Source organism: Osmerus mordax, chromosome 12 (assembly GCF_038355195.1).
Source record: "Osmerus mordax isolate fOsmMor3 chromosome 12, fOsmMor3.pri, whole genome shotgun sequence".
Taxonomy (NCBI): Eukaryota; Metazoa; Chordata; class Actinopteri; order Osmeriformes; family Osmeridae; genus Osmerus; species Osmerus mordax.
Genome location: NC_090061.1, coordinates 18185159 through 18203336, shown reverse-complemented (window position 1 = coordinate 18203336; position 18178 = coordinate 18185159). Strand labels below are relative to the sequence as shown.

General features: G+C 46.0%; 1 protein-coding gene across 8 annotated transcripts; it reads left to right on the top strand.

Moving 5' to 3' along the window:
* Positions 1-935: 935 nt before the first annotated feature.
* csnk1a1 (casein kinase 1, alpha 1) lies at positions 936-17395 on the top strand. Of its 8 annotated transcripts, none has more exons than XM_067248331.1 (12): positions 936-1657; positions 2054-2160; positions 3191-3317; positions 4412-4510; positions 7292-7375; positions 8029-8168; positions 8949-9036; positions 10199-10273; positions 10674-10780; positions 11018-11130; positions 11887-11968; positions 15402-17395. In XM_067248331.1, exons 1-11 carry the CDS (start codon positions 1535-1537, stop codon positions 11946-11948), a joined length of 1125 nt encoding a protein of 374 aa, XP_067104432.1. In that variant the 5' UTR covers positions 936-1534; the 3' UTR covers positions 11949-11968; positions 15402-17395. The 8 variants fall into 8 exon arrangements, with proteins under 8 accessions (XP_067104432.1, XP_067104430.1, XP_067104433.1 ...); XM_067248329.1 differs by having other exon boundaries at positions 11018-11166; XM_067248330.1 differs by having other exon boundaries at positions 938-1657; positions 8949-9027; positions 11018-11166.
* The last annotated feature ends 783 nt before the right edge of the window (positions 17396-18178 follow it).

Here is an 18178-nt window from a genome sequence, read left to right as displayed (position 1 = left end):
CTTCGGGTCATTCTGACCCATCAGTCATTGTGACCCACTGTCGTATTGCGACAAATTTACCTCATACAAAAACAAAGTGAAGCATTTTCTTTTAACTGTCGGGCTGTCTCAGACCCCCCACATTGGAATGGTTAAAAGAAAATTATTTGTATTTGTTTTTGTATTGGGTAAACACAACAATGGTTCGTTATGAACCTTTGGGTCATGTGACCCGAAGGCATCACGAGGGTTAAAAAGGGGGGGGCCACATATAAAATGTGTTGTAATTCCTACACCGTTCACCTGATTTGGATGTAAATACCCTGAAATTAAAGCTGAAAGTCTGCACTTAAAGCACATCTTGATTGTTTCATTTCAAATCCATTGTTGTGGTATACAGAGCCAAAATGATGAAAATTGTGTCAATGTCCAAATACTTATGGACCTAATTGTATATTAATTGCCTACGCAGACCTGTGAATGAGTACTGTTAGCAACAGATGGCACCAGTGAGCCACATGTGGTGAAGAGAGTACTGGAGAACAAGCCTTGGTCAACACTACAGCCTAGCACCTGTCACCTATGTTGCAATGACTAGTTTGTACACACTAACTGATCTAAATAAATAATATGAATGCATATGTGTACAGAACATAGACTGAATGGTAGATTGGGTAGCCAACACAAACCTTACAAACCTTTTGTTCTAGCCCATGTTGTGTGTGCTTTTATCTGTTCATATGAATTGTTTTCTATTCAACTTTTTTATCAATGGGTGATCAATAATGTTATGAAAACATTTTGGGAAAAGCTTTCTATTTAATTTAAAATCCAATTAAAGTGAAAGAAATAGAGCTTCCGCAAATGAAACCTTGTCACGTCACAGCCCTTCCTCTGGCCTGCAGTTACGGCCCGCTCGTGCCCGCATGAGCTCGTTCTGGGAAAACTGAGCGCGAGCTCGAAGGCACAGAGACAGGCTGAGGAGAAGCTAACTAGTGACAAGAAGATGGCGGAGTGAGTGGGTTGCGCTTTGAAGGAAAGCTGCGACCCTTCAATTCGGTAAAATATTCTCTTGGAATTGGAGAATTGTATCGATATTGAATCCATCGTCGTAAATTTGCTATTAAAGATTCATATCGCCCCTCTCGTGGAGGTGGTTCGAAGAGATTATCGAGTGGGGCTTCGAGTGACTGGTGTCATTTTTCGTACCTCGACGCTAGCTAGCAGCAGCCTAGCTAGCCAGTTACTCGAGGCCACTGGATGATTGTCAACGTAATCCGGTCACATTTGGATTTCTGCTCAGAAGTACTGTTTTCATATCTTTCGTGGATAAGTTATTTCCACGAATATATGTTTACAAGCTAGCGAAGATATCGACAGCTGCCGAACAGCAAAATTGCATTCTAGACCCATTATCTACATTGTTTCAAGTGATCGCCCACGGCTAATCAGGACTCTATGTTCTGATAACGAGCTGCGAGAGAAGGGGAACCGACGGAGTAGTCCCACTGAATCCTGTTTAACCTGATCGGGTGGTGCTCGTGAGTGTGTGGATATGGCCAGCAGCAGCGGCTCGAAAGCCGAATTTATTGTCGGTGGAAAATACAAGCTTGTCAGAAAAATTGGATCCGGATCATTCGGAGACATCTATCTGGCAATAAACATCACAAATGGAGAGGTAAACTTCACATCGTTCATCGAATGTAGCGACAAATAGTGCTGAATTTGGTTAGCTAGTTAAAATAACTAAGTTCGCCAGATCAACTGGCCAACATCGGCCTGACTCGCCAAGACCTCCGTTTTGTTCATCCTGTAGGCATTTTTTTTTTGTTGTTACCTGGCTAGTATGGTATTGAGTTTCATGCTATTTAGCCAGCCATCTCGTTGGCTGTTTGAACATACAACTTTACAATCCTTAAAAAAATACGTTTAATTTGTTCAGTACAGCCAGGGCTATTAACACTGGTGAGCTGCACTGACTACTTGCAGTTATGGAACTGGTGCAGTGTTATTTGCTTAGTCAGTGAGCTCGACATGAGTTATGAGACTAATCAATTTCTTTCCTTTTTAACAGGAGGTAGCAGTCAAATTGGAATCACAGAAAGCCAGGCACCCACAGTTGTTATATGAAAGCAAACTGTATAAAATTTTACAAGGAGGAGTTGGAATCCCACACATAAGGTAAGAACATACATTTAAAGTTAAGATTCCATTCAGTATCCTTTTGTAATGTGATGCCTGCACTGTGACATTAAAACATGTATTATTAGGGGGCCTACAATATCTTTTTTTTTTTTTTTTTTTTTAGTTTACACGAGCTTGTCAGGCTAGCTGGTATTAGCCATAATCTCATTGCTGTTCTATTCTCGGTGTTTTAATTGTAGGATTTTTGGAATCCTCTAATATATCCATGGAACATCATTTAGACGTGTAATCCTATTTATGTCGACGTTTTAACTTCGAAAATGTGGACTGGGTGTGTAGGATTGATTACACATTTATGAAAGTAGCTAGCTAACGGCGGTGGTTGGAAATGGCCGCTTGTCTTTTGTTGTGTTTGTTCCAACATGTCTTCCTTCTGTTAGAAAATGGCGGCTCAGCATTGGGGAAAACAACTCTTAGGGCCTAGTGGTTTTGTCTATCAAGGTGACTTCAGCGCTACAGTGCCACAGACTTTGAGCCAGAAACGATTACTTTTTTTTGATGCATTACATTTTATTTAGTGACTGAACAGCTTGGTTAGTCCTTCGTTTTGAACATTGTCAGGCAGGTTCTGGCTGCTGGAAAAGGACAGCATCGTGTTAATGATACATGAGGCCGCCACCCCTCATGCTTCACTGCCTCTGATTGAGTTATACTGACCTTTGCTCTTATGGCAAAAGCATCTAATTATCTAAGAAGGATGGCATGTTTTTGGTTACAGCACGCTTTGTGAAGAAAATCCTTCATTTGAAACACAGACTTGGGCCTACTGCCGAAGCTGTTCTCTTGAAAAATACCTAATTAAATGTTTTATTATTTGGACAAATTTCCATTTTTGGCCTAGTGATTATTATATATGTTTTCTCAGATGGTCACCAAATTGGAATTAAATTAGTCTTTGTCGGATAGTGGATTGTTTAGCTAGTGCAGGGGCCACATGGTGTGAATTTAAAATGTGAACAGACCTTGGAAGTGTGTGTACTATTTACATGTTTTTATGTATGCATAGGTGGTATGGCCAAGAGAAGGACTACAATGTCCTAGTGATGGACCTACTGGGGCCCAGTCTGGAGGACCTGTTCAACTTCTGCTCCCGCAGGTTCACTATGAAGACTGTCCTAATGCTGGCAGACCAGGTATGCACACCCATTGTCAAGACAGTTTCAAATAGTGAAAAATTTAATACGCAGATTAAGTCAAATAAGGCACATTGGTTGTTTGTTCATGTCAGAGGCCATTTGTCATGACAACTCCTGATATGTCAGCTGACCCCTGATCCAGTTCACTTTCAAACTTAATTGGCTTCAGGGTATACTTAACATGTAAAATACCAGGGAGTTAACCCTAGTCAAATAAAGCAATTTTTTTTTCTTGTCAGGACTTGACTGCTAACAGCTTTAATCTTGTATGGTCTTGAAAGCACACCCTATTACCTTACTGTTAAATATACCAGGTATAGGAGTCCGGACTTTAATCTCTTGCTCAACCTCTAGTTTCCAAAGTAAGTCAGTTTAAAACATAACTACTCTACAGTTGAATGTTGGTGCTCATCCAATTTTTTCAAACTGACATGCGAGAGGAAACCTTTGAGAGACAAACTCAAAGTTTTTATGGTGAATTGTTGCTACTCCACTGCACGGTACCATCTAGACGCCACTCATTCTGGTCCCAGGTGCTTGGATCGTCGTCTTCAACATGACACACAGCACTTACTGTATCCTTTAGTCTGCAGTCAGACAGGGAATGTCTGTGCCTCCTTAAGGCGTGGTTCTGCGGCCTGCCATTCAATCAAGTAGTCCAGTGAATGAAAAAGGAAAACGTAGCACCCGCTTTTATAGACAGCTGCCGCAATAATAGTAGCTTGGTAGCTTGGCTATTTTAAAATGGCGGGTGTGTGCAGGATGCCCCAGGATGAGTGTAGTCAAGTCGGTACAATGCAGTGGAAAAGAACCACTACTTGCATGTGGACCTTCCTTTATTTCATCCCTTTGACTGTTCTGAAGCACACAGTTGGTTACACATGTGGTTTGCTATTGCAAATGTGTACCAAATGATTTGCGATGTTCACTGAATTTAAAGTGTGTTGGGATGAACATATTCTTCGAAAGGGTTGTGAGCAGTTTGAGGGTTTAAAAAAAAAAACACAAAAAAAAATTCCACAAAAGACCACACATGGCATGTGGCCCCCTCACAGGCTTAATCTGACACGGAGAGTTTTTTCCCTCAACAGATGATTAGCAGAATCGAGTATGTGCACACAAAGAACTTCATCCACAGAGATATCAAGCCAGACAACTTCTTGATGGGCATTGGGCGTCACTGTAACAAGGTAAGCCTCAGCTTCTCAAGCCCTGAACCTGCTCACTTTAACCTGCTGCTGCTTCCAATGAAATAGGTTTTGTTCATAACAAATGTACTGGGTTGGTTCGTAAAGGGATAATTCACTTCAAATGAATTAAATGGTGGAACCATTTTGTTTGAAATGAGTTTAGTGGAATCCCTCAGACTATTCAAGTGACATGGCAGAGTTGCTTGTCTGCTATTTAACAGTGTGTTTATATTTGTTTAGCGGCTGTAAGGCACCATTCATTTTAAAGATATCGATTGAGTTGTAAGTGGACTACCCCTCAACAATTTGAGTGAACTATCCCTGTTTTGGTTAGTTATTAGTTTGGTCATTTGTTTACATTCTCATGATCATGGACAAGTAAGTAATAATAAAACATATCAAGGACTGTCACCTCCCCACCCCCAGTTCTAATCCTGCAGTTATTCATTATTAACAAACCGCATTTCCTCTGAGTGGACATTGAATGTATCTGAGGGAATATAATTTATCGTGTAAGCCCGCCCTCCCTCGCAACCAGAGTGCTTTCCTCAACAACATGGCGGTTGTAAGGCAGTGGCACCTATAGAGATCAAATTGAACACGGTAGTTACTGAACAGTAACAGTGTTACGCATGGTTCTATTGTAGTTCTACTGCATTTCTGGGTCTGACAGCCATGCTCTGAATTACCACAGGCTTCTGCATGTTGTGTAACTCCAATTATTCTTTCCCCCCCCTCACAGAAAAAAAAACCCATCCTTAAGACGTTTTTAACTTTGGTGATTTTTATTTTATTTTTACTTTACATATTTAAACTGTATACCAAGTTGCCTGATTTTGTACTTTTGTTTTAAAATTGACTATCCTGAGCCCTTGCAGACAGGCAACATTTGGCAAAGTTAAAGCATGAACTGTGTATTGAACCTGATCAGGCCATAGTAACTGGCGGTCGTTAGTGTTCCATTCCATAGCTGATTAATTCATCAGCTGATCAGACCAGTCCAACCAGAACCAAGCAACACCTGTCTGGGTAAATTAGCCTCGACTGAAGCCTGTGTTCCCATTTTTGGCAGTGCTCTCTGGAATCAGTGTTTACCATTGTGTGTCTGTGTGAATGCCAGCCTCTCCAGCTTCTTTCTTTTGACATACACATGAAATTGTCCCTTTGTTTTATACTAAACTCCACCGCCTCCGTCGAGAGTGGCTGCACACCCCACCTGTAGGACGTCCAGCTCTGACTCGCACCCACACCTGAGAGGTCCTGGGCAGGCCAAGGTGGCAACTCTACCCCCTGGATGGAAGCCGAGCATAGCTGTTGGCTTAAGCATCTAGCCTAGCGGCTAGTTAGCGTTTGCATCATCACCTGGCCTAACGTTAGCATTAATGTGAGCATTAGCGTTATCCAACCCCACGCTGTCCTGTTGTCCAGGTCTACTGTCTCTTCTGCTTTGCACATCACTTCCTGCCTTTTCTCTCAACGGTTCCGGAAGCCTAGCTGCCTCAAATCCCATACCAGTAGAATGCAAATGTTTCTGACCCTATCTTCTAATCTAGACCCACACTCCATTCAGACCAAACGCATTCAGCCAACATTGTTCGTGGTTAAATTCTGGATTTAGACATCCCTTCCCATCCACCTACACACCGCCAGTTTCCTGTCAGCTTGGCATCCCTGCAGACTAACTGCTTGTCCCATTGCTGTGTCCTTAGTTGCTTTCTACAACTTGCCTCCTTAGCAGGATCTGCTCTGACCACTATCTGGCCACACCTACAAGACCTTAAGCCTCAGACACTTTCTATACTGCTTTGGAAAAACTCTTACCCTAAATTGATCCTCTACTATTTCCTCCTTGATAAACCAAATCCACATAGGCCTCTCTGCCACAATCTTGTTTATGGTATTGTTACATGATACAAACACGATTTACACAGTAATTACTACAAAACCACCCTTGGAATGCCATTGTTTTATTAGAAATACTAGCCAGGTTCATTAGATCCTTGAAATGGGTGGGGGGAGGGGTGCAGGGTGGGCTTTTGGGTGGCTGCGTTTGTGTTGAAAGCTTCTCACGCCGCCTTGTTGTCAGGGCGCCATGTTAGAGCATGGCTTGTAGTGGCTAGCCGTCTACCTGCTTCCTCGTTTTAACACTAGTGGTGCCAGTCAGACAGCTGTAGCACGGTGATGGTATTTCTCCACTCCCGGACTGTTTTCCCAACCTAGCAAAGCTATCCTAGAAAACTGAGGCACAGCTAGCGTTAAATGTTGCAACATCACCAAGCCCACTGCAAAGTTAAGTAAAAAACAAACACAAAATAGGCTTACAAATAATGTGTTTCAATAATAGAGTTCACAGAACACAGCAACGGCGGGTGTGGCAGTATCAGCCAACATTCTGTCTGTGTGACTGTCATTCAGCCAGTCATTCAGGCAGCGGGGCCTGTGTATCTGGCAGGGTCTACTCCTCCCCCGCCCCCCTTCTTTGCCCTGCTGCAGCCCAGGCTGGCCTCTTAAGCCCCGGCTCTCTCCCAAACTTCAGCCCCAGGAGGAGTAACTTGAGCTAACGCTAGCCAGTTAGCAAAAGGAAGGAGGACAGCCATGGGTGCGCTCCTTCCCTTCTCCTCCTCCCCCCTCCCTCTTCCTCACCCCACCCTCTCCTCCTGGTCTTTTTCCGAGCCTTGGTGTTGCCTGTCTGCGCTGGCCGTGCGTTAGCGCGCGTACGTTCGTGGGGTTGGTTGTCAGCGTTCCTGTGCTGATGCAGTGCACCCTCTATTGTCTGTTCAGTGTTTAGAATCTCCCGTGGGGAAGAGGAAAAGAAGCTTGGCGCTTAGTTCTGCTCAGGACCCATCTTTCTCAGGATTAAACCAGGTCTGAACACCCATACAGCCGCCTACCGCTCCCCCTGCACCCCTGACTGTTGCCTATGATTCTGACACTGACTGGAGGGGTTTCTGTTCCACAGACGGTTTTATTTTGTTGGTTTCGCTACCATTTTTTTTTTTTTGTTAATCTTTACTTATTTATTTTTGTATGTCATTATTTTCGTCTACAATTCTTATATTGGCATTAAACCAGACACACATGCTAAACATCTCTAGAGATTATAATCTAATTCAGATGGCAGTGGTGTGTGTTTGTGGAGATGTTGGAAAGACTTGACTGACTGGGATATTTTCGGAACCTTTTCATTTCCACGATTTTCTTGTTTTCTACGTCTGGTTGCAGTTGGCTATCTGCCCAAGCAAACTTTTTTGGTTGCTGAGTCACATGACCATTGTTCTGTAGGAAACATCACAGGCCCCAAGGAGGGCAGGCCCAAAGTGTCACATGACAGCCCCTAGAGTAGGAAGTAAAACAGTAGCCATGATCTTGCCTCGGAAAGCATTTTGTCAACACCTCCATAATCAAAGGAAATGTCTCAAATGTCAGTTCTTTTGTTTTTCTATTTTCTACACCCCTCTCTCTCCCCTCTCCTCTTCTTTTTTCCCCTTCCTCTGCTCTCTTCCCCCCCCCCCCCCCAGTTGTTCCTCATCGACTTTGGTCTAGCCAAGAAGTACCGTGACAACCGAACACGACAACACATCCCCTACAGAGAAGACAAGAACCTGACTGGCACTGCTCGCTACGCCAGCATCAATGCACATCTGGGCATCGAGCAAAGGTAGACATCCAGAAGTCACACCTCGCCCTGCTAACCTGGGCCTACACCTCACTCCCCCAGCCCACCCACTCTCCCAGTAGCTCAGCCACTGACCATACCCGGTACATTCCTGCACCACTAGTAGGTTGGACAGTTGTATTTTTTTCTGGATGCAAATATGTTAAGGTGTAAACTAGAATTTAGTGTGAAGACATGGAGAGACTGAAACACTCACATTGGAACACACTGAGGTTGTCGGGCTAGCCTGTAAAGCAGATCTTGATCACACAAACGCCTTTTTATCAGCTAGAGATAAGAGTTCAGACATTAACTGGTTGGCAGGAAAGAGTATAAAACAGTCCCCTGTTAAAATACCCATCAAAAGCACAGTTCCCTTTTTACTCTTCTGGAAACTACGGTCTCAGATCTGACACGACTGGAAAGGTGAAGACATGTTTTCCAGCTGTTTGCCTGTTACCTAATCCAGCAATTGTAAAATCAGTGACGATCTGCAGTTCTCTCGGGGAGGTGGGGAGAGAGAAGGGAAAGACAGATGCATCATCTGAGGCCTCAGTCTGACTCCCTGCAGAAGCAAGCAATGTCCCAAGGGGGCGGAGCCTCATGGCAACAAGCTGATCTCATTGGTTCACTGTCACTAGCAGCTGTCTTTCTCATTGACCCAGAATCCAGTCACTGACTGACAGTGAAGTGTGCTCTCTCTCATGCTGTCACCCCCCCTCCCCTCTCTCTCTATTGATCTGTGATGACATATGTACTGACCGCTGTCCTCTCTTTCCCCAGTCGTCGGGATGATATGGAGTCGCTAGGCTACGTGCTGATGTATTTCAACAGAACCAGCCTGCCCTGGCAGGGTCTAAAGGTAGGCCAGGCAGGTACTCTAGGGCGCCACGTCCAGACATTTAAGAGCCTAACTTGCACCCCCTCCGAAAAGTATGGAACACTGTTAGCCGTTTGCAGAACGGACAAAATTTGGGTACTTCATTTAAATGAAATTTTTGAAATTAAGTTGATTGTGAACAGAGCCTGTTAGCAGCTAACACATACATGTAGGGTGTGAATTGGCCTTGTGGGGGTTGAGTTAAGCCTAAAGGGTAAACGAAGACACAATGTAACCAAAAACGTTCAAGGTGACATGCGTTTCATTTACCAAGTCACACTGCAAACAGCTAAACGAATGTGTGCGTATTCTTGCCTGCTAAACGAACCATACTAAAACGAACTACAGGCTTTCATAATTGAAACGACCCCCATTTGAACAACCCTCAGTTACACAAAATCGATACTTCTTACTGGCGTCACTAGTGAATGTATCGACCCAAGGTTAGAGCCCTTGAACTAGCCACCTAAGGTTAGATAGCTGCGTACCTAGCAACCCCCAGCCTAGCAGCTCTGCAGCGTAATGCTGCTTCATCCCCTAGCGCAGTCTCATCTCCTCATCCCCCACCGATCTTTGTGAGAGGGCTGGTCTTATTATAGCCTGGCAGGGTTATATAGGGAACGCCAGACGTCTTAATGTAATCGCGGGCCCTCCTTCACACCTCACCGTTACGACAGGGTTGAAACCTTAGTCGTCTGTTACATACCCTGCCAGCCAGAGAGCACAGCTCGTCAGTAGAACCAGCCAGGAGGAAGGATCAGGTAGTGGAATGATGATCAGCCCTGCAAGGTGTGCCCTGTGACTTAACACATGCATGTTTAGCTTTGTAAGAAGAGCATGGAACCTGATGGACCGGTTTGGATTGACGTCGGTTTGGAGCCGTGATAACAGTACAGAACACGGGCTCCCACGCCAAGACCGGCAGTAGTTATCCAATTAAACTTTCAATCCGCATGTGACTTGAGATGCGATTTCGATCGCCAAACATGACTCTTAACGGCGCCGCACGCGTGGGCAGAGAACATCCGTATGGAGCGTGTGAGGCCGGCCGGCGTTGTGGTGTCGGTGTTGTCCGCTTGCCCTGTGTGCCTGACAGCGTAGTGATAAGTCTGCGGTGCACAACATTTTCATTTCTCGTCCACATGTTCCACAGGCTGCCACAAAGAAACAGAAGTACGAGAAGATCAGTGAGAAGAAGATGTCCACGCCCGTGGAGGTCCTATGTAAGGTGAGGCGGCGACACCACCTCTTCACTGGCTACAGAGCCCCTCACGGTCCCCTGGAAGTAAGGAGCCTAGATGGGCAGAGTTTAATGCCACAGCTTCCTGGCTAAGCAGTACTGACAGGCTACCCCTGGCCCTGCAGAGAAGGACTAACTAACCTTAGATTGGGACTAGGGCTAGAGTAAATGATCCCAGGGTTTAGTCGTGGCTTAGTCAAGACCACCTGATCCTCCAGTCTGTCTGCCTAGCCTGCTTCTCTCAGGGTGCAGGCTATCTATAGAAGGCCTGTGACCACCAGGCTATATACAGCCCACACCAGGGAGGCTAAGTAGCCAATCAGAGACCTGGCTTGGCTTTTAGTGACGGGTGTCATGGTTATGTGTGACCTCTCCCCCCCTCCTCCAGGGCTTCCCAGCAGAGTTTGCAATGTACCTGAACTATTGCCGTGGCCTGCGCTTCGAGGAGGCTCCAGACTACATGTACCTCCGCCAGCTTTTCCGCATCCTCTTCAGGTGCTCCTCACACACACACACACACACACACACACACTGTCTCTCACACACACACACACACACACACACACACACACACACAGCCTCTTACACACACACATTATCTCATCCATACAGAAATTCAAAGGTTTATCCCAGGGAAGGAAGTGGCTGGATAAATAAACGAAGGAGGCTGAACTGAGCGTTGCTCTGTTTTTGTGTCTTTGTGCGTTCTGTGTGTCCGCTGTGTGCGTGTAGGACCCTGAACCACCAGTACGACTACACGTTCGACTGGACGATGCTGAAGCAGAAAGCAGCCCAGCAGGCAGCCTCCTCGGGGGCCCAGGGGCCCCAGGCACCAACCCCCACAGGCAAGCAAACTGACAAACCCAAGACTAACATGAAAGGTTAGTAGCAAACAGCCAAGCGACGTTTTCAGCAAAAAAAAAAAAAAAAAAAAGCAAAAGATGAAGACACCAATTGCTTTTGTTTTGTCATTCCTCCTCGACCCTCCCCACATCACCACCCCCCAGCCGTTAAAAAACAAACATGGATTTGAACATTTTTTCCCCTTATTATTTGTGAGAAAAAAAAAAACTGTTAATGACGTGTTGGTGAGAAAAGCCGCCCCTCCAGTCCCCTCCCCCCAAAACATGGATAATTACAATTTGGACAATTCAATTGGTCTGTCTTGCCAATGCAAAGACGTCCTTGGGAAATTTGCCTACTAACTTTGTACCCAACATGTGTGTATTCTTTTGTGGGACAAAGGGCTTTATGGGCTCGTCTGTGGATGTTGAACCAGCGTCGCTGCTCATTTCCCTCTTAAGAACCCTTCTCTCTCTATTAACCCCCTCCCTCTCCAAGCCCCAGGGCTGCAATCCACTCTTGCCTGATTCCTTTGACCAACCATTGTTTCTGGATCTTGCAGCTTTTTGTTGATCTGCTAAATGTTGAGAGAAGGGGGGGGTTGGGTTGGGTGTTGTGGGTGGGGGCGTAGGGGGTCTGTCTAGTCGAACTAACCATCTTCTCACTATACCTCATCTCATGTCTCTGTGGTCTGGTTTCTTCACCGTGATGTCATTCTGCTGTAACCCCCCCCCCCCTCCTCCTCCCTCCTATCCCAGAGGGTCTTCTGGTTGCCAGGGGCGATGGCGGAGGCGTCCAGCCCGCTGGTATCCTGTCCTGAGGCGGGGCCAGGTCTGCCAGGTGATGACCAGGACTAGGATTAGGCCTGGGGATTATAACCCTGCTAGAATAATAATCTGGGGGTGGGGGTAACCTGCCAATGACCCCTGACCCGTGTCAGGGGTCACTTCACACAGTGAAGTGAATGACTGAGTATTGGTATCTTGAGGAGCATCACAGGGATTACAGCCGGCATAATAATCTGGGGTGGGGTGAATGAGTGGAGACCAGCCTTAAGGCCCATTATGGTGAGGAAGAAGAGGTCTTAAAGAGATCTGCTTCAGTGTGTAGGTAAGAAGTGTGTGTGTGTGTGTGTGGGGGGGGGGGGGGCGGCGTCTGGAGATGAAAGCCGCCTGGAGATAAAACTGACACCTGACTCAACAATCCCATGAAAGCTGCTGTCTTTGCTGGCTGCAGGTGGCTAGTGAGCTTCAGGTCTCCTACATAGCTATATAGCTTTCTGTCTTGATTGTTGTTTGATATGAGCATAGCATCAGGAGAGTCTCATACTCCTTTGAACTCTCCTCACTCTCCCTCACTTAGTCTTGCATCTCCCCCCCTCCCCTCCAATCCCCTTTTGTGCAGCCAGCCCCCTCCATGACTGTGCTGCTTAGTACAGCCAGGTTATATATAGGATTTGCTGATGACGTGGTTGGGCTCTAATCCTTTGTGTACACAGTTCTGTTACAGCCCTGAACTTCATAGTTAGCCATTCAGCTCTCCTCCAAACCCAGCCCTAGCCATTCAGCTCATGTCCTCTATCGGTCCTACCAAGCAACCGCCATTCATCTTTTCTGCTCTCCACCTACCTTCTCTTTATCCCACACCTGGAAAGGCCTTAAATAGATCAATGATAATGAAGTTCTCACTTGCACGTAACCGTAGCCCACACAACACGCTTTTTGGTGCGTATTTCCCCCGTCCTTCAACACATTAAAAGAGCTATTTAGAAGTGTTGCAGAGGCAGTGATAGCCAGTTTAATTCCTGTAGCCAGGCAGCGATAGTGTAGAGCTGGTTGGTCCAGCCAGGAATCTGTTTGGATCAGCCTTTTGCCCTGGCAAATTTGTCAGTATAAGCCCCTAACCACCATGGAGTCAGTATCAGACCCTGTTCTATGGAGTCAGTATTAGACTCCAGCCTTTATATATATATATATATGCTTTATAATATCAGAGCCAGAGTCACTACCAGACCAGCCTGTAGCCTAAGATGTTGAACCAATCCCAGACCAAGCTAGACCAGACCAGTCTAGCCCCTCAGTCCTAGCCAAGCTAGACCAGACCAGTCTAGCCCCTCAGTCCTAGCCAAGCTAGACCAGACCAGTCTAGCCCCTCAGTCCTAGCCAAGCTAGGCCAGACCAGTCTAGCCCCTCAGTCCTAGCCAAGCTAGGCCAGACCAGTCTAGCCCCTCAGTCCTAGCCAAGCTAGGCCAGACCAGTCTAGCCCCTCAGTCCTAGCCAAGCTAGGCCAGACCAGTCTAGCCCCTCAGTCCTAGCCAAGCTAGGCCAGACCAGTCTAGCCCCTCAGTCCTAGCCAAGCTAGGCCAGACCAGTCTAGCCCCTCAGTCCTAGCCAAGCTAGGCCAGACCAGTCTAGCCCCTCAGTCCTAGCCAAGCTAGGCCAGACCAGTCTAGCCCCTCAGTCCTAGCCAAGCTAGGCCAGACCAGTCTAGCCCCTCAGTCCTAGCCAAGCTAGGCCAGACCAGTCTAGCCCCTCAGTCCTAGCCAAGCTAGGCCAGACCAGTCTAGCCCCTCAGTCCTAGCCAAGCTAGGCCAGGCTGCTTCTGAAGCAGCAGCAGTTTTGGTCTCCTAGCTACCAGGCTGGTTTGGCCTCTCCGTCAGGTTGTAACAATGAAGACATTGTTTACCAGAGTCTGCCTAGTCTGCCTCCTCCCAGCCCCTCTGGCGTCCCAAGGGCCCGCACTGCTCTGGAATGTATCTGGAGAGGCCTGCCCCTTTTCAGCCCCAGCCTCAGGCCTCCAGCACTCCCAACACCTTCTGTACACAGCCTACATCTGATGGCAGCTTGTGTTGCAGATCGCAGGTATTTAACAGAGAGATGACAGTCTTGTGTAAATGTCTGTTGCACTGTAAATGTCATAGTGGTGAGGCGGGGAAGCCAGCCTGCTAAAGGGTGTTGGCTATATCAGTCTGGTCCTATGAATAGCTTGTGTGAGAGCTAGTCATCCTCTGCCATAGACACACATCAGCAGCTCTTAGGACAGTGACAGACTAGCTATCAGCAGAGACTGACAGACTGGAGCTATCAAAGTCTTCCTGAAGTCTGCATTGGCTAGAAATAAAGATAGAGATTCTGTCGATGTTGCACACTTAGTGCTGAAAAAGTGCTTTTTCAGCGCCCCAGGCTGAAAGCCTTCAATCAGATTTCATGCTACTGCCTCATTTAGCCAGGGAGATGGGTGTGGCCAGGACCAAGCAGTGTGATAACCTACCCAGAGCGGTCTATCACGTAGGGCATCTGCCTCCGACGTGTCCTGTTTTGTCATTGGTGGGTTCTCGTGGTGTTTGTTTGGTTGGGCGGTGCCCTCCTCGGTGGTACTGTGGTGGTGTTGATCAGATCTGCTCAACGTAGTCCAGCACGGAAGCTTCCTGGTCTCCTTCACGAGTAGGATCAGAAGGATTGGGACACACACTTGCCAGACCAGTGTGTGTGTATATATTTGTTATGAGCAGACTCCACAGGTAGTACCAGTTGTTTGTTTATCCCAGGTAGTCACATTGGGCAACTTTCCAATAGGGTAGAGGAAAGACTGGATCCTGTTTCCCTGGGTTGTGCTTGAGCAGTCCAGGACTGTGTGTCTCTGAGGGCAATGGGAGTGGAGGTGCCTTCATGAATGATACATGCATCCTCTCCATCAGGCACATTCAGGCTGGCTTTTATTATGGAGTCTCCCTCTCTCAACATATCTCTCCTGCACCTCTCATCATATCTCTCCTGCACCTCTCAACTTATCTCTCCTGCACCTCTCAACATATCTCTCCTGCACCTCTCTTAACATCTCCCTCAACACCTCTCTCCTGCACCTCTCTTGGCATTTCTCTCCTGCACCTCTCTCAGCATCTCTTTCTGCATTTCTCCAACATCTCTCTCAGCGTCTCTCCTGCATCTCTCAGAATCTTTCTCTTTGCAACTCTCTCAGCACTTCTCCCCCTGCAGCACCAGCTCAACTGCAGAACAGACCACGGCTGAACCATGACAGGGCACTTTTTATTCCAGGGCTGGAGTTGTCTGGCTGTGTCCTGGCTGGCTGATAGGCTCTCATTCCTGCTGGCTAGAATTATGCTGTGTGTCTCGTAGTTTGACCCCTCTTCTATTTTTCTTTTCTTTTTTTCTCTTCTCTTTGCCTCTCCTCTTCTCACTCTTGCTCCATCACTTCACTGTTTTCTACCTCCTTTTCTCTCCCATCTTCCTCCTGTATCTCTTTTACTCTGCAGGTTTCTGAGTAAGAAGCCAATGATGTGAAGCAGAGCAGTGTGGTCGTAGCAGGATATGCCTCCCAACCAATCACAACACCAACCCCGCCCACCTCGGCATCCAGGACACACCCACCAGAGCCTGTCAGCCGGTCGCCGTGGGCAACCCTTTCTCTCCTGATAAAGAACTTTTGTTCCATATACTATATATGTTATGGCTCTATATAGATACCATGCTCAGCATATATCTATATATTGGTATGTATATACTATATCTTCAACACACAGAAAGCAGGCTTGGTATGGAATCTGTAGCCTTCTCTATTGTCCTGTCCACCGAAGACGATTTTTGTCCTTTTTATTTTGTACGTTTTTTTTTTTGTAAGAAATGGTTGGCTCACTGTTGATGTGATGGTGCACCATGCCAATGCTGTTCCTGGCCCACTACTACCCTCCAGATGTCTAGCCCCCAACCGCTCACCCCTCTGGCAGCCTCCTCTCTCCATTTTCCCCTTCCTCACCCCCCCCCCCTCACCCTCCCCAGCCAGGCATGGCCCACACAGACTCTCCCTTCAGGACTCCTCAACCAACCAACCATCTTCTTCCTGATTCAACTCCTTGTTTATTTCTCCCTGCTCATTTTGAAGCGAAATGAAAGTTGTAAAGTGAAACTGTTCTACTTTTGTTGTTATGAATGAATCCTGGGGTAATACTAAGCAAATGTTGAATTCTTTTCGGGTTTTTTTCCTTCCGTTTTTTTCATAAAAAGGTAATAAAGATTCTGCCTGCTGATATGTGCTAGAAGAGCTTCTAATGTCAAAATGAAAAAAAACATTCTAGTGACTACTAGATTTCTCCTTAGGGCGCTGCATTAACTATATTGTACCTGGTATTCTGACGTCTCAAACAATGAATAAAAACCATAAACTCCGCACAAGCATATTCATTATCGTTTAGGCTAAACACTTAATTAAACCTCTGTAAATTGCTTGGGGGGGGAACAAAAAATCAATGCGTCAATAATCTTAATTTTATTTTCTTTCTCTATTGAGATGGTATTGAGGTCTTGAGAAAATGTAACCTTGTTTTATTTTATTTTTTTATCGCTACAATGGCTTCTGTGTTTCTGAGACAGAGGAACATGTTCACTCCCACCAATCCCGGTTTCAATTTTATATACATATATACACGTTTTTTATCAGAACTTACTTTTTTTCAGTTTTATAGAGTTGTCTTTCCCTGTTATTGAATCGATGGTTTTGGGGACGGGTGTTGTTCCGTTGTTGCTCCCTAGCCTATGGCTCTTACCCTATGCTCTGGGACTTTCTCTCCTTTTCGCTGGTACTCCTCCCTCACCTTTCTCTCTTCCTCAACTTTTTTTATTGATAAGAAAGTTTTAGAATGGGAGTTCTTTTCTATCTGAGTCTTTTTCCAGCAAGGATGGTTTGAAGATTCTCTCAGCCTCTAGTCATTGCAGCTGCTCATCAGTACTGGCTGTCCCCCCTGACCCCAGGCCTAGTGCTAGAGTAAGGACTGCTGGGCTCTCTAAAAGTGTAATTTATTCCCTTCTAGCATGTCAAGAATAAATGGAAATGACTTGTCAGAACATGTCCCAGTCTCTAATTTGAAGACTTATTCTAGAGGTCTGTCTTATCGCCTAGTAGGTCTGATTTTTTTTGTACTTTACATTTGCTTCTCTTGGCAATCACGCTGACCAGTATACTACCATACACAGCCCATGTCTGTGAGCAGGTATACCCGTTAACGCCTAAGACTTGGCCAGAATAGAAAGAGATTGATAAGATGTCTACTCTGGCCAAGGGCTTTACTTCTCTGGAGGTTTGGTCAGTGGAAGGGATCCAGAAGATGTTGCTGTAATCTAGAGACAGTTCCTGGGAAATGACAATGGTATTGTTGGGGTGGTGGTGGGTAGTTGTTAGGCGCTTGTGGTGGTGTTATGAAAACAAAATCTTCCAGGATTTATATCTGTAAATATTAAAATGGCTTCAAATGGTTCTTGTGGAAACTTCTTTTAATTATCATAAAAATAAATCACCATACTCGAGTGTAATGTGATGAGTCTGGTTCAGAGAGGGAGGAGTCTGGGTTTTAGCTCCTCCATCCTTGACACAATAAACCCAAAGTGATGAAGCATATAGTTGGTCAGCTCAGTAGCTATGGAGTAGATGGGGGGGGGGGGGGGGCAGAGTGACAGAAGGTCCCCCAGACCCCTATCCTGTCCCCCCTCCATGTGTGTTTATTGTTAGACCAGTGTCACTACATGGCTCTTTTCCTGAGGTGCTGTCCAAGTAGTAATGCCAACTTCCTAGCATTGTTTCACCATAGCCTGGCTTGTTTGGTTCATTTCTAGATGACGTGCATAGCTCCAAACACTGTTCTGCCCAGTGCAAAGCTCTGATACCAGGTTCTCCAGTTTACACAGACTATTATTTTAGTCATTTAGCAGATCTGGTGAAAATAAATGGTTCAAATGTTTGTGTAAAAGCCAGTGATCCCTTTGTCCATGTCTATTATATTTACTTCTTGACATTTGTGAATTTATCAGTATTTGAATGTACGAAAAGTTTTTTTGTTTTGACCTTTCCTGGCCTGTTTTGGGCAGGAATTTGGACCAAACCATGCTCTGCCAGGTTTAGTCTCGTTTGATTCTTTGGTTTGATTATTTGTAAAGAGATGAACTCAGGTAGACCAGGAAACATCTGTCAGCAAAGTTAAGCAGCTCTCAGACACACAAAACCCCAGATGGAACAAAGAGGTTGGAAACGCAGCCATCTTCA